Below are 27550 nucleotides of genomic sequence, written 5' to 3'. Positions count from 1 at the left end.
GGAACTACTTCTGGAATTCTCCGCTTAACGGTTTCATACCTCAGTTGACTCTCGGTGAAGCTGCAGAAAGTGAAACCGTGGATGAGGGAGGAACGACTGAAGTTATTTCCGGGGTACATTACACTGTAGAGTGTGTGGAGAGCAAGATGGGAGTAAGGATGGACAGGGCAGTGTGGATGACCTAGAACGAGACCACCTGGGACCACACGTAACTGCCCTGAGCTGCTGCAGCTGAGCCTAGAGGGTGCGGGTCAACTCCGGCTCTTAGAAGCTGGAGCAGCGTCAGGGAGGAGAGGACAAGGAGCTGGAGAGCGAGAAGGATGGGAGGAAGCAGCCACCTTCTGACACTGGCTGTCACTGTTACTTAGCCCTTTGTTGGCGAAATTCCTGAAAACAAAGTGTATCAGAAGACTCCGGTTTTACTCTCTCTTCATTTCAGGATAGGACCGTAGTCATATGAATACTTTAGCTGTCACTAGAGAGATGACTACTGGGGAGACATACTCTGTAAGGGTGTCACACACCAATGAGATTAGGAATTCTGCCAATCTTTTCTAAAAAAAAGATCTTCAAATTATCAGACGGCTGCCTGAAAGAACTGCGGGATGCAAGGGAGAAAGCTCTGCAGGGTAGAGCAGTTATCATGTTCTTAAAAGACACGACTAACGACCATTACCAAGAACACAACCACATTCGAGGCACAAATAATGGATTCTGCAAATGGGATACTCAGCAAATATTTCACAGCATGGTTCAGAAGTCCCTAACCAAAAACATCTTGTGTGCACAAGGAAAGGTTCTCAGATAAAAAGTTCAGAAACCTATCTAGGAAGGTGGGTTCTCTTCTACTATCTTTTCTTCCCCAAATTGTATCAAGACCTCAAATTAGAAAGTAGAAAGCAAATTGAAGAAATTGAGGAACTTACTGCATTGGAGAGAAAATTACTAGCAAAAAAAAAAAAAAAAAAAAAAGAATAAGAATCAAAATAACACTGTCCACAATTATTTCTAAATGATCTTTACTTTTCAACCTTGCTAAATCTTAAGCCTGTGTTCAAGCATTATACATAAAATTCTAAGAAAATGTTTTGGCCTCAACAAGAATTTTCAGGATTTAATGGATGTGGCTATTTAGTTCACTGCTTTTCAAACTCATGGTCATGAGTTTAAAAAACAAGTTTAAAAAAAGCTGAATTGTTATCTCCAGTATAATGTATACTTATTCATATTTCATGCATTTACTATTATAGTGGCAAACTATATACATACAACAAACGAGGTTTTGGGGATAAAACTTTGAAATATTTTAAAGGCAGGTCCAGTCTAATATTTTTTCCCTCACTCAAGTGGACCATGTTTGCACCACTTTGGATGGTAATAGTTCAGAAGACGCCGGTTAACTGGATGTGAGGGGCAACATTATGTTCTTAACTTACACTCACACACACATTGGCGATTTTGAGGTAGTTTATCCAAAATACTTAAATTTTAAATGTAGTGCTTTAATATTAGTATAACATACTGCTTTCTAAAGCAGTTGTGAGGTGAATAAAAATAAAGCAAATCAGGGTTTCAAAGACTGTTTTATTCCTGCCAATGGCTGTACTTTATTCAGCAACTATTATGTCACAAGCATTTTATATTACATATATCTAATCCTTACAAGAACTATAAAGTAAAATTATTTTTCCCATTTTATCTAAAAAATGAAATTAAGGTTCATGATCAACCAAATTCTACAAATAAATGGTAGAACCAGGGTAGGATCTTTAAAACCACAAAATCAAGATGATCACAATTATAGGACCTGATGTGAAGGGCCAAGAATTTTACCTGCTTCAGTATCTTCTTTGTTTACAGCTGACTCCTTAAAGCAAAGAGAAGAGAACTGAGAAATAAACTGTTAACTATTAAAAATTCTTCAGAGTAAAAAAATAACAACAGCTCCCAGACATTTCCACCTGCTTCTCGTCCAGCAAACAGCACTTTTAAGTCCTAGGAAGAAGTCTGCAGGAGAGAATTCTGGGAGTGGCTACAGTGGGTAAGTTTCCCCTGATGGAGCTGCCTGAAACCTCAGAGCTTCAAATATTGTTTCCCAAACAATATCCTTTAATCCCAAAAGAGAACTTTTTAAAAATTTGTTTTTATTTATGGCCATACCACTTACAAGAACTTACCTCCCCAACCAGGGTTGAACCCTGCGTGGAGTCCTAACCACTGGACTACAGGGAAGTCTCTTAAAAGATAATGTATTAAGGATAAGTTTTGGAGCTTGCAGAGCAGGGCATTCATTCTGTCCTCAGCAGGACAGAGAAAGCAAGCTGGATTCCCTCCCGCTCTTTTCAGCAGGCTGACTGTGCAGAAGGTCAGCCTTGGACTTCCACTCAATTTCCAGCTGTGTTCCCAAACAGGGCCTGAAACCAGCTGCTGCTGCTGCTAAGTCGCTTCAGTCGTGTCCGACTCTGTGCAACCCCATGGACGGCAGCTCACCAGGCTCTGCTGTCCCTAGGATTCTCCAGGCAAGAATACTGGAGTGGGTTGCCACTTCCTTCTCCAGTGCATGAAAGGGAAAAGTGAAAGTGAAGTCGCTCAGTCGTGTCCGACTCTTAGCGACCCCATGGACTGTAGCCTACCAGGCTCCTCCGTCCATGGGATTTTCCAGGCAAGAGTACTGGAGTGGGGTGCCATTGCCTTCTCCGCTGAAACCAGCTACTTGGTGTCAAAATGCTTATTGCTTATCCAGACCCATATGTAGCCATCTATGAAGCCTCTGGACCAACAGAGTCTCACAAAAGATGAGAGGGTCCACCAGCCTGGGGAAGCTACTTTACAATAAAAAGTTTGTCAAATTAGGAGAAGTGCTAATTGTAAAATTTTGTTTGCCAGTTTAAATACCATGATTTGAAATTCCACTGCTAAATTCTTCTCCAGAAAACATGGGTTAAACTTACAGTAGTGATTCAGCATCATTTCCTTTGCTTGAGATTTTTTAAAAGATACATGACTTTTGTCCATACAGGCATTCTCATCTGCCTGGGAAGGCCTCACCTCTCCTACTCACCTGGCAAACTCCTTTTCACCCTCCACACCCAAGCATGGCTTCCCTAGTGAAGCCTTCCCCATATGTTAAGGTGGAATTAGGATGCTTCGCATCTGCGTGCTCAAAAACAAAATCTTAAATCTGTATTTAATTAGAAGCTTTTAGTTTCAACTGCAACTATTTGTTTTTGACTATGGCTTCTGTATTTACTCACCTTGTATTCCCAAGAATTATTCCTGTGCTGTGCTACGCACATAGCACAATAATATTTGGTAGATAAATGAAGGTTGAATCATGAATCTGAAGGAGCATTAATTCCCGCAGATATAATAGATTGGTCTCAATGGTTTTCAACTTGTTTGCCTTTATACACCTTATATAAAATCCAACATAGTTCTTTGAACATTCAGGTTGTAGCCTTATATATCTGACTGTCAATATACAAAGAAAGCTTCTCTCGTTACTAATCACATCACAGGTGTAACCTAACACAAATGAGATAGCTCTTATAATTTTTCTATTCACAAATTAGGAATCATTATCATTTGCAGCATTTTCTATAATTTCTAAACAGAGTAACCTGAAAGTCACGTTTTCAATTGCCTGTTCTCTGGTATGTCTATTCTAGTCAAAATGTTCCTCAAAAAAAAAAAAAAAAAAAGGTTTAAAGAAAATCTGAAAGACAAACACACAATCTCCACCTATTTACTTTGACGGCTTGATCCAGAAAGCATTTATGAATTTCTGGTGGGGGAAAAAAAAAGTAGTTAGTCAATGTTATACCAAAGATAATGTGTCCTTTTCCCCTTAAAAAAAAAAAAAGTTAATCTGGCACATTTAGCAAGATTACATTATGTGGCCTCCCAGAAAAAAGTATTCATTCCTATAAATACCTAATCCCTTAAACATTTCCTCCTACAACTGCATTAGTTTCTCATTAGATGAGCATGTCACTAAAAATATATGTGATACATAATAACAAAACTCAAACTTTATAACCTTTATAAAAAACAGATATCTACCAACAAATTAAGGGTTGTAGGTGGTCATTTCAAAAGATAATCTGTGTTAGGAAACTTCTTGAGCGGAACACCATATACTAGTTTCATTTCTTAAACTATGTCAAGAAGACACATTTTAAAATATACTTCACACTCTAAATAAAGCAAACCTTTCAGTCAGCCCCATTCCACCAGGATAAAAGGCAATGCAAGAGAAAGCCAATCACTAAAATATCCGTTTATTTCCTCATAGCTCTCACCTCCCCTGCCCCCAACTCCAATATTTCAGTTGTTTAACTACCCCTCCACGTTAACTCTTTCTTCCAGAAAGTGGGCCAGCCCATCTTAGCAGGCCACCAACAAGAAAGGTGGAGGTAACAACTGAACGTCATTGGCATGCCCTGATCATTCTCAAATTCCAGTACTCTTAAGATTGTGCCTTCCCCTTATTTTTCATCTCCCCACACTTCCCCATAAAGGCACTTTTCTTTCATTTTCTACACAGATGGGCAATATTAAATGAGCACATTCAGTACATAGGCCAAGTTCCTAACAGAAAAATGAATAAGATAGCTCTCAGATTTCAGTCTTATAGGATTTAGGCTCTTAAATTAATATTTATTCTACAAAACACTCACTTGGCATGCATCTTATGCTACCTTGCCCTTCCTCTCCCAGTAACAGGCATGTCCTTGGAGGGAAAATCCACTTGAATCCTTTTTGTCCCCAGAATGCCTTGTTCTCAGTAGGTACCTTGTGGGTGAATTCTGCTCTTGTTAGAAGACCGGGTTCCAAATGGGCTCCTCAGAAACATTCAGATTATTTTTAAATTCACACTATAACCCATCACAGAGGGTGTGGTGTGCAAACAGGTTTTATCTCCACAATAATGTTGAAATTCACTAGCAGCTGCCTAAAGTGCTGAGCTAAGAAAAATAGTGAGGCCACATCTGGACTCAGAGAGAGAATGTATACTGAAACCGATGGATTAGTGACGTCTACTTCCCTGGTGGCTCAGACAGTAAAGTGTCTGCCCTACAATGCGGGAGACCCGGGTTCGATCCGTGGGTCGGTAAGATCCCCTGGAGAAGGAAATAGCAACCCACTCCAGTACTCTTGCCTGGAAAATCCCATGGACGGAGGGGTGTGGTAGGCTACAGTCCATGGGGGTCGCAAAGAGTCGGATACGACTGAGCGACTTCACTTTTACAGCTTGCACAGATGGCATGGTGGTATGTGTGCTCAGTATTTGCCATCTCAACTCTTAAATCCTGAGCCAAGGTCTGAATTTCACTAACTTCAAGTATTTCTTACTGCCTAAGTTCCTTTCCCTAACTGAAGCATTAGACCAAGCACAGATAATTCAAGGTTCTTCTAAATATACATTTCCATGTATAATCCTTTTATGTAAAAGTTTGCTGAAGAATATTCTTCCGAGTGAATTAGACTCAAGGTCATTCCCAGACCCAGTGCTCCCCTCCTCTGCACACAGTAAGAACCCTTTTGCAAGAGTATTCGTGGCAACTTTTAAACTTTTTCAAAAAAGCAAAAGCATCAAAGCGCTTTGTTCCAGGAGTGACCCAGCCACTTAAAGATGCCGCTGTCTGTGCAGCAACTCTTTTCTCCCAGTAGATGCTGCGATCTTCTGTTTAAAGAGTTCCCTTTTCTCATCCTGTGCTCTCCCATAAATCTGTAACATCCCAGACAACCCCAAATTGGGGTGACAACATTTGGCAGACTTGGTTTCAGACTTTTCCTCGGAAACCATTTAACAAAACCTGGCACAAAGTCCTTTTACGATGACAAGAACACAAATTCAACAACCAGCCCCACTCCTTGACTAGAAAGCAGCAACTGAGGGGGTCCAGCAAGCTCAAAATAAGAAACCAAACCTCTTCTTCTTTTGATTTGTTTCTAGGAGTGTTCTCCTCAGCTAGAAAATTCCTGAATGTTTTTCTAAAGTATCAGAAGATCCATTTCATAATTCTAAGCACACTACAAAATAGAAGGTGCGTCCTTACGGGCTGACAACCTCCACTTCTAGGTTTATAATCATATTTATTATATTTCCAAAGCAATCTTCCTCATCAAAGTCCACTCCCCTAATCAAATCACATTGTTTAAAAAGGCAAATTCACTTAATACTTGCTGCCCTCTCTCCATTACAGTAGCATACGCCTTTGCTCTGTCCGCCCCAACTCGTCTAGAGCATTTATGCCTGACAGTCTCGCCTCCTCCTTTCTGTAACTGAGAACAAACCACTTAGGCCAGAGTCATTTCAAAGTTCCCTCAAAAAAAATGTAATGCTTATAATGGAATAAAAGCCTTCCCAAGACAGAATTCTGTTAGAATGAGAAAATAAGTAAAAATAGGTTGCTTTCCTGAAGATCTCAAGTAATATTCTTTCTTTAGTGAAAGGTCGACTTGCCTTTTAAAGTTAACTTAGAATCTTCTAAAAGTTCCCAACACCCCCAATACTGAAATCATGTAAATAGATATCTCAGGGAGGAAAAAGACACAGTGAGCCAAGGGTGGGCATCGAAGGGCATAAGGGGCAACAGACAGGACTCGGTGGGTCTCAACAGTAGCCTGGCTGAGCCCGAGTCAGGAAGATGTGGGGCTCTGAAGAGGCTTACACTTCAATCCATCCCCATGGTCTTCTCGGAGAAGGCAATGGCACCCCACTCCAGTACTCTTGCCTGGAAAATCCCATGGATGGAGGAGCCTGGTAGGCTGCAGTCCATGGGGTCTCGAAGAGTAGGACACGACTGAGCGACTTCACTTTCACTTTTCACTCTCATGCACTGGAGAAGGAAATGGCAACCCACTCCAGCGCTCTTGCCTGGAGAATCCCAGGGACGGGGGAGCCTGGTGGGCTGCCGTCTATGGGGTCGCACAGAGTCAGACACGACTGAAGCGACTTAGCAGCAGCAGCCGTGGTCTTCTCTTCCTCAACTGCTAACTCTGGAAGCCCTGGAACAGAGGTACAAAGGCAGCCAGATGGAAGTCAAGGAGCAAAAGGAGCTCACCTGGGACTGAGGCAAGGCTGAAACTCATTACTGCTTCAGTGCATCAGCTGAGCCTCTAAGAATGATATGTTTGCTAAAAAAAACTATTAAAAAAACAAGGCTATGTGACACTGTAGTGTATTTTAAGATAATATCAGCAGGTGTATGATGGCCAAAAGTATGCTCTGTTCAGTACAGAACAGCAAACTGAATGAAGAAGGAGGGAAAGAACAATTTAAAAACAGAAATCATGTTAAAAGGTTAAAGGAAAATGGGATTTTTTTTTTCCCCCCCAGCTTAAAAAGATCTAGCCAAACCTTTTTTCTTGATAGGATAGCATTACCTACTACAGGAGCCACAAGCACTAAAGTACAGGGAAAGCAAGATTGAGCCAGTGAGGGCGCTCTGCAAACACAGTTTGAAAACCACTGACCCTAAGTTTTGAAACTCCAGGACACCAAACTTTAAATTATATATATTTACTAATCAGATAATAGTAACTACATCACACCTCAAACTTTCAACCCCTTTCATGTTTGTCGCAGAGTTTCTCACCTGTCTTTAAGTAGAAACAAAACAAAACAAACTGCTACATATTTTTATTTAGCTTAAGAAATTATGTAGGTGCATGGACTGAGACAGATCTCAGTCACACAGCTCTGTGACCAAACATACATCATTGCCATGAATACATTCTTTACCCTGAAATGTGAATGAGCACCAAAGGCAAAATTATTTTATTTTCTTTAACTAAAATGGAATCTAAAAATAAGTGCTTCAGTGAATCCTTGAAAAGTAAACTGGCCTGTTGATCAAAGTGGACCTTGTTAAAGCACACCACCACAATGTGTGTTTACATCACCCTTTTATTTCATAGTTAGAAATAATACAGTTCCACAGGGTAAATCATCAATAAATAATGGTGTTTAATCATTAAACGTAAAAATCCCAACTCTTTGGCATCTGACAGGATTCTATTTCTTGTCAAACTAATGACTGTATAGATATAGTTAATTTTAGTGATCATCCGTCAATACAATATATTACAAAGGTGCAATTTACTTAAAAATGTACAACAGCTGAAAATTTCCAGCCCACCAAGAAATCTGAACAACTCTGTAAGATATGGGCCAACTTCCCCAAGGTTCTTTCACATGATCTGCCTCAGTGGAAGTTTAATAAATGCTGATTAAGAGTTCCTAGGGTTTTCTAATACTTAATCTGCCCTATATAGAGTCTGTCATTCATTCTGGTTAAAGAAAAGTCACAACTGCACCAGGAATGACCCACTCATTTAATTAAAAGGTGTTCTTATTTTATAAGCAAGATTGCTAACACCTTAGAAACTGACAGCCCCCAAAATAAAATTTAAAGTAAGCAGGTCTGTGCTGCTAGAAATGCCAATTCAGTAATAAATTGCACCTTCAAGAGTCAAAAAAGAAAAAAAGAAATATCAATAGAAACTTTTACAAAAGGTAAGTTACATACATGTTTTTTTCCAAAATATATTCAAGAATAGTTGAGCTGTATTTGTTACTAAAGCCAGGGCATTATTTCTTTAGCAACAAATTAAACCAGTGCAATTGACATAAATTGTTAAGTAATCCAGGATTAACCCATTAAAACTGTAGAAGCACTTTAGGCTCTGCACTAATCCTAGAAACTGGAATTTCAACAAGTGCCTGTGCTGCACAGAACTAAAACTGGAATGATCCAATGCCATGCTGAATGGTATCACTTCATACTTAGTTTAAGCATTCAATAGCAGAAATCATGAGTTTCTCTATTAGAGTTCCATTCACTTACAGAACATTCAGATGCAAACAGCATTTGCCTATAATCCAGAATTTAAAGAATCCTTTCCATTTTAAAGTTCCAGATGAATTTTAAATTAGAAAATAAGCACTAAGGAAACTTTTTCAACTTATGAAAACTTCATATTGGTAACTTTCCAGTAAAGCTTCCCCCCACCCATTGTAAAATAAATACTTTGTATCCCAAATTTAATTTTATTAAGACACACTTTAATAACGCTATAAAGAAATATTTTACAGCCATAGAGATCAATAACTTTCCATGCGGAAATAAAAAATTCATTGCTCAATAATATTACTGAGGCAAGTGAAGAAAGATTATTTTCTTGTCAATCTGAAATGTTAATTTTTTCAGTGCAAAACCAGTTATAAAATATTTAAACTCAATATTTAAAAATAAAAAGTGGTCCAATTTAGCAATGTTCAAGTTCTAAATTTCATAAAACAAATCATTACATATATTTTATAGTAAAATACAGAGATTAAAGAAGTACTTGAGTACTTAAGATATAAATTTCTAATGAATCATACCAAGTCAGCAACAACCAAGCAGATAACATTTCCAATTTGAGTATCAGAATTTTAAAGATGATATTACTGTACCAAAGCCTTTTTTTCCCCCCCTAGCTAAAAAGCTATACAAACTAATGGTCAGCCTTCTCTTTGCCTTGCAGTTGGGTGCTCCAGAATGATCTCCCCTCAAGTACCTGTGATTCTGTTCCTGTATTCAAATTTTGACTCAGACAATTTGTACGTTCCAGGAACACTTAGCTGATTTAACCATCTATAATGTCAAGAGTCCTGTACAGAGGACAACAGTGGCATTTCCTAGCCAAGTGTAGGTTCCCACTCGCTTACAGGCCCCTCATGTATTACTCCTAGCAAACGCACGGTCCCCTCTGAGGGTTAGGTGTTGGAGCTGGTACTGCAGCCCTTCTGTGTCAGCCGGCTCCTTGGTGCTCATTTTATCTAGATTGAGGTAGTCCAGAGATTTGGAGTGAGCCCTCTTACCTTTAAGTAGACAAAGAGGCAGAGGCCCATGGAGGGCTTTATAAGGTTCGTACGGTAAAGATTTAGTGCACTTGTCTCCCGAGCTGGGCATCCGCCTCCGCCTCCTGCCGTTGACAGCTGGAATCTCGTAGGGCTGGTAGTACCTACTTCTGGTTTTGTACAAACGAGAGGAACGAGCAAGTCCCACATCCAGCTGTTTGGAGCGCAGGGAAGGCACAGCTTCCCCCTTGCTCTCCTCAGCTCCTGTGCACTTCTGGGCTAACTTCAGGAGCTCCTCACCAGTCGTGAAGCCAACCAAATAGTTCGAGTCCATGTGGAGGATCTGGTAGCCCGACACAGTCCGGCGCATTGGCGAGCACGGCGTGCTGGAGCAGCGGGGCTTCTCCGCCTCCGCCTTTCCCGGGGAGCTGGCCTCGGCTACAGGCAAGGGCAGGGTGGTCAGGGCACTTCTGGACTCGCCATTAACATCGACTTCCATTTTAGGCGCCCGTCTGCACACTCCTGAAAGCAGACAGACTCATATTAGAAAGGTATAACGCCCAGAACCTCGGGCCAAGCCGGATCGTTTTAGAAGGCTCGGGGAGCTTGAAATCACATGGGCCTGAGAAACAGCCAATGTACAACCGGCAGATTTTTATGTCTGTCTGATAAACGTTCCACAGCAGGCATGAAATGACTACTACTTCTTTGCCTTCAAGAACTCAAAGGCAGATTAACATCATCTCATGGAGAAGCAAACAGAAAGCAACAATACTTCTCTAAATGCAGCGCTCCATTCAATCACACAAAGTTTATTCCTTGATGTGATTATTCAGCAAATTAAATGTGGATCCCCAATGAAGCAAATAAAAATAATCACGCACAATTTCGCAAGAATCCACAAAATATTTCCAACGTGAAAGCTAACTTTTAACTTTTCAACTGTGTTTAAGGGGCATACAGTAAAAGATAAAAGTTGATCAATTTCTCCAAAGAATCCAACTTAGACTTAAAAAAGTTTTTCAAGGTATGGTGGAGTCTTAAGGGACGGTTCCCACAAACCTTATCAATGTTCCTTCTTCCATATCTCCAATTATTTAAAGAAAATCATTTTACAGTTTAAAAGTTAATCCTAAATCCAGTAAATCAGGCCATTTTTAATATTAAAAATATATAAAAATCAGATGTTATTTGACTATTTAATCATAAAATATATCATAGATTTGACAGTTATTTTATTTCTGCAACACCTAAGACACTGAACTTTGGAACAGTTCTGTAAATGGCAAAAGAATTCACAATAAATACTAATATTATTCATTACAATGATCATATCACATAATTTGGAAAGCCTCAGAAACAAGAAGTACCACAAACAATGGCCAGCTTCCTGGAAACTCATAATTAAATCAAATTCTGAAAAATAAAATACAAAGGGTAACTGACAATCTCACTTCTGATAAACTTTATTTCTTGATCTTCAGTCAGAAGTAGATAGAACAGTTTTAAGTCTCAGATCACTAATTAAATTGATATCAACTAGTAATGTCAAAAAATAATGTGATTTTAAGATTAAATATTTATTGAAAAAAGCTATTAAAGAATTCTCACAAATTCCTGTGTAAAACAAATAACCTTTTACTAATTGAATCATTTTCTAAAATTTGGTTTAAAATCCAACCAATTAGAAAGCTAAAAAAAAAAGCCCCAACTTATCCCTTCATTTACATTCTGAAATGTGTTTCCTTTTTCCTTCATTAGAAAATAAATAAACCAAGATTATGAAGAATTACCAGATGCCATCCTAGTCTCATTATGGTCCACATATTTCTAGTACAACTGAAAACCAATATCAAGAATGATTCTTGGGATAAAGCAAACACCAAAGGGGATCCATATAGTTTTGCTTAATTACTTTTTACTATAAATCTTAGGCTATTTCCAATTTTAATTTAACCAAACTATCTTAGTCCCTCTTAACACTTCTGGATTTAAAGTAATTAGCTTTATTCTGTTTTATTGATGTAAAAATAAATTTATATTTAATTGTATCCTTTATTTCTCTATTGAGAGGATGGAAATAGGAAGTGACTACCACCTGCTTTGATATGTATGCAAAAGCCTGAAGATTTCTCATCTAATAAACTTTAGAGAACCATATGAAGCCTAATCAGACTGTATGCTGAATAGACAAACGTTTACTCTAAGCTGAATGACAAATTAATCCTTCCTTTCTCACTAATTTTGCAGTCCAGAAAGAGCACAAGAAGACAGATGCAAGGCCTCCAACATACCTAACCTGACAGGCAGCTACAGGCAAGAAGTACTTGTCTGATATGTCATCCTGAAATAGGAGAGGAGGGTTCAGTGAGACTTCAATAATCAGGGCTGTGGAGGAGGAGACCAGGCACGCCACCCAAGGAGAGGTACCCAGGTGGTGACACTCATGCAGTCAGTCCCCACTGATGACACACTGTTCCAGGTTTCTTCCGTTTCTGGCAGTCCATGACAGCCCATGATTTCCACCAGTCACCTCACCACATTCCCATCTGGTACATGACAAACTCTAAAATCCATGATTTCACACCCCACCCATTCTGAACTAGAGGATACTTCAAAAAGAGACTAAGAAGCTGGAAGTCATCTTATTAGCCGCTTAGGGTAAAAACTGCTAAGCAAGCTGACAATGCACAAAGTCACAATCAAGAAGAGTGAGTACAGGTTTCTTCCAGCGATGCAACTATCACAAGTTTGCTCTCTCATTAAGTCAGTCCTGCGGCATCAAGGAAGACCAAGAGGGACCTCTTAGAATCTCTAGAGGGTGAGGATAACGAATGGCAAGATACAAAGGTTTGAGAGAAAAAGTCACCAAGTATACAAGAGCCTGAAAATCAATACCTAGGAAATTAGAAAAGTGAAGAAAGTGAGTGAGGCAAAGTATAAAGGTCAAAATTTGATGTGACAAAAAATAGACACTATTAGATGAGTAACTATGACTGGTTAAGTTCCCATCAGCCAAAACACCATAAAAAATATCACTTGGCTTGGGCAAAACTATCCAACAGGATCTTCAGACATCTAACCTGATAGACAATGATTTAACCTAGATTGTCAAATAGAAGATGTGGTTTAAGAACTCCGGAAATGTCAACCAAGCAGCCTACTATACTTTAAGAAAACCTACCATATGTAAGAAAACCTACTAGACTTTTTAAACAACACACCCCCCCCCTGCAGAAAACACTACTTAACTAAAAAGTCAAAAAAAAAAAAAAAAAAAAAAGCATTTGTAATACTCTCTTGGGCTTCCCTGACAGCCCAGTGGTAAAGAATACACGTTCCAATGCAGGTGACCTGGGTTTGATCCCTGGATTGGTAAAATCCCCTGGAAAAGGGAATGACAACCCACTCTGGTATTCTTGCCTGGGAAATGCCATGGACAGAGGAGCCTGGCAGATTACAGTCCATGGGGTCACAAAGCAGTTGGATGTGACTTAGCGACTAAACAACAACAACATCCTCTTAGAAAAATATTTAACCTAGTAACTAAGGCTCAAATATGCAGATGACACCACCCTCATGACAGAAAGCAAAGAGGAACTAAAGAGCCTCCTGATGAAGTTGAAAGAGGAGAGTGAAAAGGCTGGCTTAAAACTCAACATTCAAAAAACTAAGATCATGGCATCTGGTCCCATCACTTTATGGAAAATAGAAGGGGAAACAGTAGAAACAGTGACTGATTTTATTTTGGGGGGCTTCAAAATCACTGCAGATGGTGACTGCAGCCATGAAATTAAAACACGCTTGCTCCTTGGAAGAAAAGCTACTACCAACCTAGACACCGTATTAAAAAGCAGAGACATTATTTTGCCAACAAAGGTCCATTTAACCAAAGCTATGGTTTTTCCAGTAGTCATGTATGGATGTGAGAGTTGGACCATAAGGAAGGCTGAGCGCCGAAGGATTGATGCTTCTGAAATGTGTTGGAGAAGACTCTTGAGAGTCCCTTGGACTGCAAGGAGATCCAACAAGTCCATCCTAAAGGAAATCAGTCCTGAATATTCATTGGAAAGACTGATGCTAAAGCTGAAATTCCAATACTTTGGCCACCTGATGCAAAGAGCTGACTCACTGGAAAAGAGCTGGGAAAGATTGAAGGTGGGAGGAGAAGGGGATAGAGGATGAGATGGTTGGATGGCATCACCGACTCAAGGGACATGAGTCTGAGTAAACTCTGGGAGTTGGTGAAGGACAGGGAAACCTGGCGTGCTGCAGTCCGTGGGGTCGCAGGAAGTCAGACACGACTGAGCGACTGAACAAGGATCAACATTCTTTGTAAAACTTCTGAATGAGAGTGTTGCCGTACTGAAACATCAAAGTGCTCATATTAAATATTACCTCCTATTAGCTCATTTAAATAGCTGCTACCTGCTGAACCTCTGATGACAATTCTAAGAGCTGGAAAACTGAACTTTTTAGTTATAAAACAGCAGTACTTCTCCTCCAAACAACTGAGTATTCTCAAAACTAACAGCTCTTTGAGGTGGTTTCACGGTCTCCACAGCATACTGTCTTCTATACAAGAACATCTTCAGACTTCAATATTCACGTAAGGGTATGAATGGTACAACCAGGACCCTGAAAATTGCTTAGATTAAAAAAAAAAAAAAAAAAATGATCCTTTTTACTTACATATTGCCCTTCTAAAGACCATATACTGTGTGGCACTAAGAAAGTGATGTAGAGGCTAGCTGATTGGCAAGTAAACGTTTCATCTTTAGCTGGGTAGAATGCTGACTAAGCAGCATAACCTCTCATCCTTCAATGTGACCAGAAACAAAACTATGTATGTTATTAAACTGCCGAGAATTTCCTGACGAGACTGAAATATTGGAGCAAGATTCTGAGAGCCGTTACAAGATCAATGGTTAAGTATCTTTCCAACGGGCAGAAGTGGTGTAGGTACCCTCCCATCTGAAGGGGGAGAAGTACCCCAATTCTAAAAAAAAAAATCAGGGAAGACACGAAGGACAACGAAGATCGAAAGGTCTCCAAGTCAGCATACAGGAATGTTCAGTAATTTTCACTGCAAAATTTCTTCTTAAAAGGTGGTCATTAGGAAAATCAACTACCCCACCTACGTCGGAGATAATCAGTGTTAGCAGGACATTCTTCATATATTGCAATGAAAGCTCTGCTTACGGGTTTACTGTTAACAACATTCATGACAAAGCATTCTGTTTTATATTCTAAGATAAACTTTGTATCCAAAAAACATACTGCCAAGATAAACAATCACAAAGCACTCTCTGTAAATACTGCAGGGGTGTGGGCCAGGCGCCACGCCCACTGCACCAGTAAGAATAAATGTGAACCCAGAAACCAGACCCAAGGCTAAATTTGGCACCGCAGAGCACTACAGATCAGAGACCAACAACAGAGACCCTTAACAGCTTCCATTAATGTCTTTCATACATAGTTTAAAGCAAAAAGGAAAACTGCAAAAAGAAAACAGAAAGTACTGTTATGATACCAGAAGCAGCAACGTTCTGTGGAAGAGAGTTGAAAAGAAAATGCAACAAGCATAAAAAAGTCAACATGTAGTTGAACAATACTTTTAAAACTGAGTTTCATAAACAAGTACCAGGAACAACAAATTTTTTAAATGACCCCTAAGGTCTTCAACAGCAAATTCCCTCACAATCCAATCAGTAACAGAGGCACTGAAGTATATTTATACAGCACACAGAAGACCCGGCAATGTTCACAGGCCCACTATTTCTTTGAAATATAGCTGATTCATGTTGAGGTTTGACAATAAACAACAAAATTCTGTAAAGCAATTATCCTTCAATAAAAATATAAATTAATTAAAAAAAATGAAATATATGAGATTCAAAACTAGACAATGCTAGACAAGGAAACGGGGCTTCCCTGATGGCTCAGTTGTTAAAGAATCCACCTGCAATGCAGGAGACTCTGGATCAATTCCTGGGTCGGGCAGATCCCCCCAGAGAAGGGATAGGCTCTCCACTCCAGTATTCTTGGGCTTCTCTAGTGGCTCAGCTCGTAAAGAATCCTCCTGCAATGCAGGAGAGACCTGGGTTCAATCCCTGGGTTGGGGAGATCCCCTGGAAAAGGGAAAGGCAACCCACTCTAGTATTCTGGCCTGGAGAATTCCATGGACTGTATAGTCCATGGGGTCACAAAGAGTCGGACTCGACTGAGCAACTTTCAGTTAGTCAGTCAGTCAGACAAGGAAACACTTTATTTACTAGGGACTTTCAGTCAGTCAGACAAGGAAATACTTTATTTACTAGGAAAATGTACACAGTGTACATTTTGAAAACACTAGGTACAGCATGCATTTGTGAAGTATAGCTGAAACTAAAACAAAGGTCCAAACCACAACACACACGTAGGAAAACTCGGTGCATCAAGACCAGCCCATTCAAAGACTGTGACTGTGTGGAAACTACTCAGTTCTGAACACCCTCCAAGATGCCAAACTTCCCATACATTTGGCACCAGGAACAACATTTTGAAAATATAACTGAGATGCCTCAGCTCCTTAGACTAGCTCTGAAAAGGGCTAGTAAGTTTTACAACTACTATACAAAGAATTCTTTTTGAGAAGTACTGCATTCTAGGAGTGTTATAAAATCAGACTTATCAAAAAAGTCATCCTCAATAATCAAGAGACTGTTCCAATATGCTTGAACTGTTTTTTAGCAACACTATTTAAGACAAAAACAGATGTAACATTACTGTTTAAATATACAGAACAAAAATACCACGTGAATAAAGGATATCAGTCCTGAATATTCATTGGAAGGACTGATGCTAAAGCTGAAGCTCCAATACTTTGGTCACCTGATGGGAAGAGCTGACTCATTGGAAAAGACCCTGACGCTGGGAAAGATTGAGGGCAGGAGGAGAAGGGGACGACAGAGGATGAGATGGTTGGATGGCATCACCAACTCAATGAACATGAGTTTGAGTAACCTCCAGGAGTTGGTGATGGACAGGGAGGCCTGGCGTGCTGCAGTTCCATGGGGTCGCAAAGAGTCAGACATGACTGAGTGACTGAACTGAACTGAAAAGCCTTTTTAAGAGGTACTTGAAATGAACCACTCAGAATAGAGTCATTCCTTGGGAAATAGGGTCCTTCCTCAGCATGACTAGAATCAGTCCAGTGAGATCTAGAAGCATCTAGTTTTAGTGCCAACATCATCTAGGAGTTGACCTACCTGGAACCTCTGATTACAGCGAAGAGGACGTGTAAGCTGTTAAGCAGGGACCTGCCTAGAGGCAGGAGTGCAGTCCCAGGTGTCCCAGCTCCAAGCCCCCGGCTCCTTCAGTGTTAGCGTAATGCACCTCTACACATGGTTCCCAAACGTGTCTACACAGTCTACACACCGACACAGCCAAGGGGCATCAATAGACACTGACGTCTGTGCTCCACTCCAGATCTGTGATTTAAATCATCTGGGATGTAGCCTGGACTCCGAAATTTCTAAAAGATCTCTCAAGTGATTCTGATATGCAGACATGTTTGGGAACTTGTCAGATAGAACTTATCAGATAGAAGAATTTCACTCCTGTAAGTTCCAGCTTTCTTTTTCCTAATCAGTAATTATAGTCACATTAGTGAATATCATTTTTGGCTGCTTCCAACTGCTAACAACCTATCCCTGAGGCCTTCTAATTTACTGTTTCTAATCCAATGCGTGCTAAAAAAACATCTGCTAAGCAAACTTGTTAAAACTGGATATAAAATATAAATAAATCTGCACTGAATGAGAACTGGGCTTCTTCATCTGCACAGACTTTGCTCTAGTTATTTCAGACTCTTAGATGCCTCTGTCAGGTACAGCTGCTTTGGAACATAGCTTGACAATTTCCTATAAAGTTAAATAAATGCTTATAAAACAACCCACCCACCTTACTTGTAGGTATTTACCTAAGAAAAATGAAAATATATGTTCACACAAAGACCTGAACATGAATGTTTATAAGTTTCATCCATGACACATAGACACACACACAAAAAAACTGGAAGCAACCCAAACATCCATCAACAGGGTAATGGATAGAGACTGTGTGGTCCATGCATAAAATGGAATATCACTCAGCAATGAAAAGGAGCAAACCAGGATTACACTAAGTGAAAGAAACAGAAAACCTTATACACTGTGTGATTCCATGTATATGACATTCTGGAAAAGGTAAAACTACTGGGACAGAAATCAATCGATGGCTGCCAAGAGATGAGGTTGGGAGGAGAGGGCAGACTGTAAAGGGGCACAAGAGAATCTGGGGGATGAAAATATCATACGCACTGACACTGCACAGTGGATACACTTGTCAACATCACCAAACTACACCCCTTAAAGGGGTGAGTACGAACATTAGACTTCAATAAACCTGAGTTTAAAAAAAGCCTGTCACACCAAAGCAGAGACATTACTTTGCCGGCAAAGGTCTCTACAAAGTTATAGTCAAAGTTATGGCTTTTCCAGTAGTCATGTATGGATGTGAGAGTTAAGACCATAAAGAAGGCTGAGCACCAAAGAACTGATACTTTTGAACTGTGGTGTTGGAGAAGACTCTTGAGAGTCTCTTGGACTGCAAGGAAATCAAACAGTCAATCCTAAAGGAAATCAACCATGAATAGTCATTGGAAGGACTGATGCTGAAGCTGAAGCTCCAATACTTTGGCCACCTGATACGAACAGCCGACTCATTAGAAAAGACCCTGATGCTGGGAAAGATTGAGGGCAGGAGGAGAAGGGGACGACAGAGAATGAGACGGTTGGATGGCATCATCTACTCGATGGACATGAGTTTGAACAACCTCTAGGAGATGGTGAAGAATAGGGAAGCCTGGTGTGCTGCAGTCCACGGGGTCAAAAAAAGTTAGACATGACTGAGTGACTGAACACCACCACCACCATCAAGGTTTTGATGGACCTACAAATTTTAAAATTCTTTAAAATCGTTCTGGGGACTTCTCTGGAAGTCCAGTGGTTAAGACTCCTTGCTTCCAATGCAAAGGGTCATGGTTTAATCGCTGGTCGGGGAACTATAATCCCACATGCTGTACAGCACAGCCAAAAAAAAAAATTCTTTCTGATACTGTGTAATCCCAAAATCTGAAGCAATCTCTTTTAGTGAAGAGAAGTGAACTGTTAGTTGCTCAGTCATGCCTGACTCTTTGCGACCCCACGGACTGCAGCCCACCAGGCTCCTCTGTCCATGGGATTCTCCAGGCAAGAATACTGGAGTGGATTGTCAGTTCCTTCTCCAGGGGATCTTTCAGACCCAGGACCTGAACTTGGATTTCCCACATTATAGGCAGATTATTTACCATCTGAGCCACCAGAGAAGCCCCATTTATCTATGTAAGTACATCTGTATCTATGCATACATACATATGTACACATATATGTAAGCTGTATGGAGAGAGGCAGGGATAACACACACATGCGTATTTCTGTAGCTTCTACTCATTGCTCCTTGTTTGTGCTTTACTTCAGAGGAATGAGTTAATGACCCAGTCACATCATTTCTTATTCAATAATCTCTAAAAGTACTTTCTACTTATAGTTCTCAAACCTCTTGCCTCAAAATTTTTCTCTTTTCCTCAAAATCTCCTGAAAATTTTAGTTACACTTCCATTTTTTAATGTCTTAAAATACATTTCATAAATTTGACAGTTGTATCTATTCAATGAAACAGGGTGTTTGCTTTTCCCTATCATTCTTTTGAATCATTCTGCTACTAACTGCTAATCTGGAAATCGCTTATTATGAAACTTCTTTTTCAAAAGCTTCTAAACACTCTACGTGATTCAAAGCAAAGGCCTACAAAGATACGGATCAAGTAGAATAACATACCAAAGCATGAACTCACACTAATATCATTTTTTAAATGCGAAAATTATTAAAAATTTTCCCCTTCAAGGACTTGGAGCCACAAGGACAACAATGTCAGTCCAGATACACAGACACATGGAAAAAGACAACTGAAGAAAGACAACGACAGCACTGCCTGTCTGTAACAGTTGAGATTCACGGTGTGATAAAAGGAACGTCACACTCGCAGTGCACTGCGAAACAACGACCTGAAAATGACATTCCTTTCAGTCACCTGTTTGCCATTCTTTACATATGATGATACACAACCAGACTTTCTGCAAGCTATTTCACCACCAGTCTTTGGAGATTAACATTTTTTAAAGCTTTCCTGAAATCAGAGCAACTCTATTTCAAAATATTACTCTATGAAACCTCTTTTATCTTATAAGAATAAAAAAGGAAAATCTACTTGATCAAAATGTCAGACATTTCAAATATAATAACATTAGCATTTCGTAATAATAATTTCAGTTCTCATCATTAAAAATTTCATACCTACAGTATATACATTTATAACAATATACTGACATTTCATATTCATCTGGTTTATATAGTCCTTAAAACACAGTATAATATTATGTTCATACAACTGGTTAACAGAAAAAGCAAAATATAACTCACCAGCCTAAATCCCAGAAGATGTCACTGTACAATTTCCAGTGAGTCCCAAGGGAACACAGGCATAATAATTTTTCTGCTCTACTCCAGATACTAAACACGAAATATAAAAATAAACCTTTAATTTAACAAGTTAACACAACTTATAAAGCAATTATAACAATTCTAACTGCAAAACAGGAAGAAACAAGCAGGAGGTACCAATACCAGGTACAAGTTACATAGAATACAATATTAATTAAAGTAATTTCCAGTTTGTTCAGCTAAACCTCAAACATTGTATCATGCTTGTTCCCCTGTGTTCTGTCGCTTAAATTCTACCTGGAGACTAATAGTTGCTAAGTAGGTTAAATAAAGGGCCAAGAAAAATTAGGGGTTTAAAAGTGAGTTCCAAATCCTATTCATGTGTTCAACTGCACAGCATACCATGGGAAAAAATAATGCTGAGACTGGGTCAAAAGAAAAGCTCCTAGGCCTTGCCTTACTACGAACACTGCCCCTTGACTTTGCATAAGTAGCAATTTTTAAAATGAGGACAAGCCCATCCTTCCTCCCTCATCAAGTTATGTGGATAAAATGAGAGGTAGGTGAGCGTGTTTTGCATGCAGTAGAGCCCTTAGGAATGTGTGATATTATTATGCAATTAATTTCTGGTGTCTACTCCTTTTAGCCATAAAACAGCAACAATCCTCCCTAAGACTGCTCCCAGGAACACGACTGGAAGACTCGTGGAAAACACTTTTTTAAAAGACAGCACCTGAAAAACACTTCTTGAGAGTTACCGGGCTGACAAGTTTCTAACATGGTTTCCGTGCCTTTCACCTCTTATCTGGGGAGGAAATGTGTAAGAAAATCTATCTTTTATCTCCTACCTCTCCAGTTAACTGGGTTAATTTCTTGAGATCAACAGAACTCAAAAGTTTCTTCCACCTGTAAAACTTTCTTTGGGTGCTGGGTTTTCTGTGGTGTTTTATCTGGTAATGCTGGGAAGGACTGGGGGCAGGAGGAGAAGGGGACGACAGAGGATGAGATGGTTGGATGGAATCACAGACTCGATGGACATGGGTTTGAGTAAACTCTGGGAGTTGGTGATGGACAGGGAGGCCTGGCGTGCTGCCATTCATGGGGTCGCAGAGTCGGACACGACTGAGCGACTGAACTGAACTGAACTGACTTGGTAGGAGCCTAGTGGCTCAAATCAGCTGAAGAGATTCATTTTACTTACTTTGGTGCACAAAGCCTGAAGAAGTGGCCAAAGTGCAACTTGTTTCCCCAAACATTTGTTACTTTATTATCTTCCTTATCAGCAGGGAAGAGTCTGACCCAAAGGAAATGGATTATTACTGAATTAATAAAAGTATTTACCAGAACTATCATTCCCAGAAAACAACATGGTTACCAACCTTTGGAACTTCTTTAATTTACACACACTTTCTCTTTCATTTATTTTTTGCCATAAACTATTTTCAAACTGGGTAACCAAGAAACCTAGATAATTAAGTCTGCTTCAAAAATGAAGTCTCTGGTTTTAACATAAAATGAATTACAATGTAACAAAAATTGTTACCTAGCATAATTTTTTATTTAATACAATTACCCCAAAGAATCTCCCCAATCCTAATGTTACAAAGTTCAAATTGATTTCTTATTTAAGGAAATGGATTTATAATGGAGAAGAGAAATTTTTAAAACTTAAAAAAAATTTTTTTAGCACTTTTCTACAAGTCAAAACCATATGCCATTTATATCACTTTAACAACTATATGCTCCCATCAGGAAAATATTACCCCTCTTTTTAAAATATTTAATCAAGTAATACTATTTAAGACTCAGAGCAAAAGTTCAAACCCCATTTTGTCTGGCTCCAAAGGCCACTGACATCACTTTATATACATAATGGCTCTGTTTAGTGATAAGACCAGGTGTATAGCTTTTTACACAATACTTGTGTTCCTGAAAAATGTACATTAATTTCTGTAAGTGGAATCCTATTTTAAATATGTGGAGGGTTATTTTATTTAAAACCTGAATTGCCACATTTGTGACATGGTTAGAGGGAGGTAACTTTAATTACTAACTCTAGGGTTATTTTCAACATGAAAAATGTTAGAATTCTAAAGCATATAGAGGATAGTCTTATATAAAACCATTCTAAATCGTGAACCCTTCCTCCTCAGAGCTTATAAGATATTTTTTTAAATCATAAATTCCAAGGCAGGAAAAAATGTGTCAGTCAATATTTGCTTGTTATATGGCTGGATGCCACATACAGAAAATATCTCCACTTAATTTTTCAGGACTACATCTATCACAAAGTGAGAGAGATTTCAGTTAGACTTTTAGAAATCTTCACTGAAAGCCCAGAAATAGGTACATTAGAAAAATCAAAAACTGTTTAAATTTTAAGTAAAAATAGTTTTAGAAAACAGTCTAAAATCTCATACTTTCATATAATGTACACCATATTTCTGGTGATAGGTTCTTCTTTTCAAGTTTTCAAATGCTTTGGAAAAGTATATTTTCCAATATTTTTTCGACAACAAAAGGAAAACCAACCTAAAACTTAATTCTGGATTTGAAAGCAGAGGAGCTTTAAAGTAATTATCCAACTCTTGCACTAGAGCTGATATGGAAGTCTAGGAAATGGTTGGTAATTTCATAGTAAACAAAGTGTAGTAACTGATTATCCCTATTAAGCCAGTGCCAAGCTAAAAATAGAATACAAACAGAGTCCAAGGGAGCAACACAGGGCGAAACCAAGATGCAGGAACTCAGTTCCATTTTTCACTCATTTCAGACTCTGCTTACTGTTTGGTGTGTAACTGCATCTATCTACACACAGGTGCTAAGAGGATGATGAAGATGATGAAAAAGAGGAAAAGAATCTAAAATAAAAAGAACAAGGTCAGAAACTAGTATAAGAAGATAGCTTTAAGAGATTGTCTATAAGCAACTACACTCCAATAAAATTTTTTTTAAAAATTAGGAAAGAGATTACCTATAAAGGAACCTAGTAAAAATTTAATAAGGATTTTACTATCATCTCCCATTAGAAACAACTAAAAAACTATAATCCAAAAGTCCCCAAAATTCAGACCTCCAAAATAACAGTTTAGAATACCTTAACATCTATAAATCTCAACACTTGCAATTGATTTTGGCCAGTGGTTTGAACATGAAGCTTTGGCAAGGTATCAATGGATCCCCTCTCAAAAACAGACACAGGGAAATGAATTCATGGGAAATTCTTACAAGATGGAATAAATACTGCATTAAAAAATGAACAGAAGTAAACAGAGCAAAGGTTAGAGTATATAAACCTTCAAGCTATGAGCAGTTCATACAAACAGAAAGTCCTGTGACATCATCCTGTAAGCAATGAAAATAGGAAAAAGTAAGCCTGGCCAAGAGCTACCCATAGGCCTCTAGGTCAAGGGTGACTAAGCAAAAGACACCCATCATATGACTGCAAATGAAGCTTCTACAAACAGAATAGTTTGCAAATATTACCCAGCAAGTATGTCAAATTTTCTCAGGCAAGGTGACAGACAGGAAAAAAAGAAGCATGCTCTTCAAAAGTAGGATTGACCATATGTCTCAGTTCAGAGCCAGTATCCTGGCATAACTATTCACAGCACCCCCCTTTATCTCTCAAATGTGCCCCAGTTTGGTAAGTATATTGTTATTCTACTCAAAAGTAATATATAACAATGGAACGGCAATGAATTACAAAAGAAAGACCCTTCTGCTCACACAGTGGCTTTCCTTACAGTTTCCAAAGAATATTTCTTTGGGTGCATCCACTCAGCCATTCAACTATTCATTTACTCATTCAACAATACTTCTTGGGTCTTACTGTGTCCCAGCATTGTACAGGTACTGGTGCAAGAAGGAAAAGTGAAGCCTGAGACAAGAGAGGAGGACAGACAAACATGGATATATATAAATCTAATACATGTAACAATAAACTTGAATGGCATCATGAACCTAAAGAAGAGAGTGATTTTCCCAAAAATATAAAAGCTCCAAATGGAAATTTTCAAGGCCACACAAAATTCCTACACACAGAAAAGCCACAAATCTCCGACTTCATCAGGGATCTATTAACAAAATAGCAATATGAAAAATTTTAACAAAATATAACTTCCAAAAATCGTAAGGTTGTAAACATCAACGCCAACATATAGACCTCAAGAATTTTGGTAAATAAATCTCACAAATCATTAAAGATTACATTATGAAAAGCAAGATAAATTTTAGGCAAAGAAAACTGGTAGAGCAGAAGTCATTGGTTCTAATTCTGGCTCCCAAAACAGGAAGGAAAAAAAAAAATGGAAGCAGGCAGTTCCCTCAGAGTGGCTATTTGAGGGGAGATCAATAATGAACAAGGACTTGGCAAAAAAAAAAAAAACACCTTTTAAAAATTTCATTCAAACTAATGAAAATATTTTGCTACCAATGGTCTCTAAACTTATTAATAAAAACGATGACTAAAACATCTCTCAAGTAACAAAACACTGAGCAGAAATAAAATGGTTTAACTGCCTAAGCACAATACTCACAACAAAAATAAAATGCTAAGCTATTATCTATATGCTCATCTTAAAGGTTACTTTAAAATAATCTTACTTTTCTATTTGCAACTTATAAAAACTAAATCATCAATCATTTTTAAGAAGAGTTGTTAAAGTAGGGTGTGACTTTTCTGAAACCATCCATGACCTTACAAACAAATCATTAACCACACCAAACTAGATAGACAACCCATAACTGGTTCAGAAAGAAAAATGTGTTTCTCTTTCTAATATCAGTTCTTTTAATAGCAAATTCCTTAAAAGGCAGCATTCATTTTCATTTTATTTCTACTAGTAGAAATTAAAGCTAGATTACCAGTGTCTTATCATTATGTGAAATCATCTTTCTACTTTTAGAATTCAGTTTCACTACAAATATGACTGACAGTAACCGGAACTATAGGTCTGCATGCAGTCTTTACAAGAAATTTTGCCCCTTAGGAAACATAACTGAATTGGGACAGGTGTACATTGTGGAATTGCCTAACGTTGCAAATGAAAGCTTAAAACCAAGAACTTATTTTGATAGGAATGTGACGAAATCAGAGCTCTCTCTGGAGGAAAAGCTGATTTCCCCCCAGAGAATATAAATCAGAAAAAAAAAAAAAAATCCCATATGTAATGTTGTGTTACTCCCACGACACTAAATACTTTTAAGGGTTAATGTGCCCACTAGCTCTCCAAAGTATACAAAATGATACACAGAAAGTAAACAAAATCACTGACCATTACGTAAGGTCAATAAACACCTTCTATCTTACATCCTGGCAGAGTTACTACTAGTCTCATTTACACTTAAATAACCTAAAACGCAGGCAGAAGCATATTCTAAATAGCAGTTCTCATCAAATCAAGAGGTCTTTGGGCTTATTAATCCTTGTATTTCACCTTGGCCATTTTATTAAATTTATAATGCATACACAGTTACATAATGAAAACACTGAGAAATCTGTCAAATATTCATTAAGTGTAATTGCGTAAGCATAAATCTCGATCTTGAATTAAGAAAGTACCAAAAAGCTTCACCGTAATAACCAATACTGTATTTTGAAACGACTGGGAAAATAAACTTGGGGAAGAGGTCACTTCTATCTCCCTAGCGTCCCATCTGCTCCACGGGGTTTAGAAAAAAAAAAAAAGAAGGCAACTTACAACTCTAAACTGCAGTGTGGCTTCTTGAGAAAAACAATGCAAAATGAACAGTCTAGAAACGTCAGAAACATTGTCCAAGAAACTGCTCTTTCGGTTAGGAGTAGCAAGCACACGATAAAATGCCTGCATTCTTCCTCTTTCCTCGAATGATGAGAAAGTTCCCAGCCCCAGTTCTACTTAAGCGCCCCAGTCGGACCACAGACACAACTCGAGCATCTCGGCTCGACACAAATCAATCGGTAACCTACCCGGTGCCAACCGGCGCGGCTGGAGCAGCACCGAGACCCTGAGGATGCGGAACACCTGCAAGGGGCCGGGGCCGCCGCCCTCGTCCCTGCCGCGCTCCCCATCTCCTGTCTGGCACAGATGCGCAGATTCCACCACTACAGAGAGTTTGGCAGCTTCACAATGGAGCCCGCCTCCTCAAGGTCTGACCGCCGCCCGCCCGGGAAGCCCTTCCCTCCGCTTCCCGCCGGGCCCAAAGGCCACCCGCGACAGGTGGGGCGAGGGCAGCGGTGCCCAGCGCCGTCTGCCGCGTGCGCTCCCGGTCCCCACGCGCGCCCCCCGCCGCCCCGGCTCCCGGCCGGCCTCGCCACCCCGCGCCCCCTCAGACCGCCGAGCCAGCGAGCGGGCGAGGCGAGATAAGGCCGCCCGGGCTCGCCCGAGGCGCTATCTGTCCCGGGCAGTGGCACCCGGCGCGAGACCCGGGCGAGCGGCCAGAGGCGCGCCAGGCCCGGGAAGGGCGCTGCTTCTCCCCGGGGCCCGCCGCTCACCCCGGGCCCGCACGGCGGCGGCGCCCACCGGCCCTCCGCACCTCCCCGGCGGGCGCACGCCGCGCGCACCCGGGCGCACGCCACCGCCGCCGCCGCGCCCTCCTCACACGCGCGGCGCCCTCGCCGCGTCGCCGACCCCACCCCGGGGCCCAGGAACAGCGGGCTCCCGGCACCCCGCCGGAGCCCCGCGCCCCGTACAGCAGCCCCCAGCCCCCTACTCGGGCGCCGGGGAGCGGGGAGGGGACCCGACCGCCGAGGCCAGGGCGGCGCCCACCGCGGAGGCCGCCCGGCCCCGGGCTCCTCAGCGCCCGGCCCCAGGCACGAGGCGGAAGGAAGGGGGCGGCGCCGCCGCCGGGCGCTGAGGAGCGAGGGCTGAGGCAGCCTCCCCCGCCGTCACCCGCCCCGTCACCCACCCGTCGCCACCGCTACCTTTGCCGCAGCACAAAAGGCTGCAGGAGGAGGCGCCGGCCCCGCGCAACCTACCAGCGGCCCCAGCTCCGCCGCCTCTGTCGTGCCCGGGGCCGCGGAGACCGAGAGGCGGGCGGGAGAGGCGCGGGGCTGCGGCGCCGAGGCGGCCGGTTCGAGCCTGCCGGTGCCCTCTCCGCGCTCCCGGCGCGCTCGGCGCCAGCTGCCGCCCGGCGCAGTCCCCGCCTCCTCCCC

The 27550-nt window shown here is 40.5% G+C and overlaps 1 protein-coding gene and 1 long non-coding RNA gene across 12 annotated transcripts; one reads left to right on the top strand and one right to left on the bottom strand.

Annotated features, from left to right (window-relative positions):
- The first annotated feature begins 35 nt into the window (after positions 1-35).
- Positions 36-14528, top strand: LOC145511092 (uncharacterized). Its single transcript, XR_014057494.1, has 3 exons — positions 36-833; positions 1861-2041; positions 12104-14528. It is a non-coding gene; the product is annotated as an uncharacterized LOC145511092 (long non-coding RNA).
- On the bottom strand, positions 7898-27550 carry MACIR (macrophage immunometabolism regulator). 11 transcript variants are annotated; one of them, XM_081503734.1, is made up of 5 exons: positions 26891-27240; positions 26366-26500; positions 21617-21709; positions 20395-20484; positions 7898-10375 (listed from the first exon to the last, which is right to left on the bottom strand). In XM_081503734.1, exon 5 carries the CDS (start codon positions 10350-10352, stop codon positions 9729-9731), a length of 624 nt encoding a protein of 207 aa, XP_081359860.1. In that variant the 5' UTR covers positions 10353-10375; positions 20395-20484; positions 21617-21709; positions 26366-26500; positions 26891-27240; the 3' UTR covers positions 7898-9728. The 11 variants fall into 11 exon arrangements, with proteins under 11 accessions (XP_081359860.1, XP_081359859.1, XP_081359858.1 ...); XM_081503733.1 differs by having other exon boundaries at positions 26932-27206; XM_081503732.1 differs by lacking the exons at positions 26366-26500; positions 26891-27240 and adding an exon at positions 27320-27550.

The sequence above is a fragment of the Giraffa tippelskirchi genome, chromosome 6 (assembly GCF_054371585.1).
Source record: "Giraffa tippelskirchi isolate mGirTip1 chromosome 6, T2T-mGirTip1v1.2.pri, whole genome shotgun sequence".
Lineage (NCBI taxonomy): Eukaryota > Metazoa > Chordata > Mammalia > Artiodactyla > Giraffidae > Giraffa > Giraffa tippelskirchi.
The sequence above is the reverse complement of the archived record's forward strand: the minus strand, read 5'-3'. Positions and strand labels throughout refer to the sequence as shown.

Bases quoted from the DNA above. Each gene is read 5' to 3' on its own strand.
- MACIR (XM_081503732.1), bottom strand. From the start codon at position 10,352: ATGGAAGTCGATGTTAATGGCGAGTCCAGAAGTGCCCTGACCACCCTG.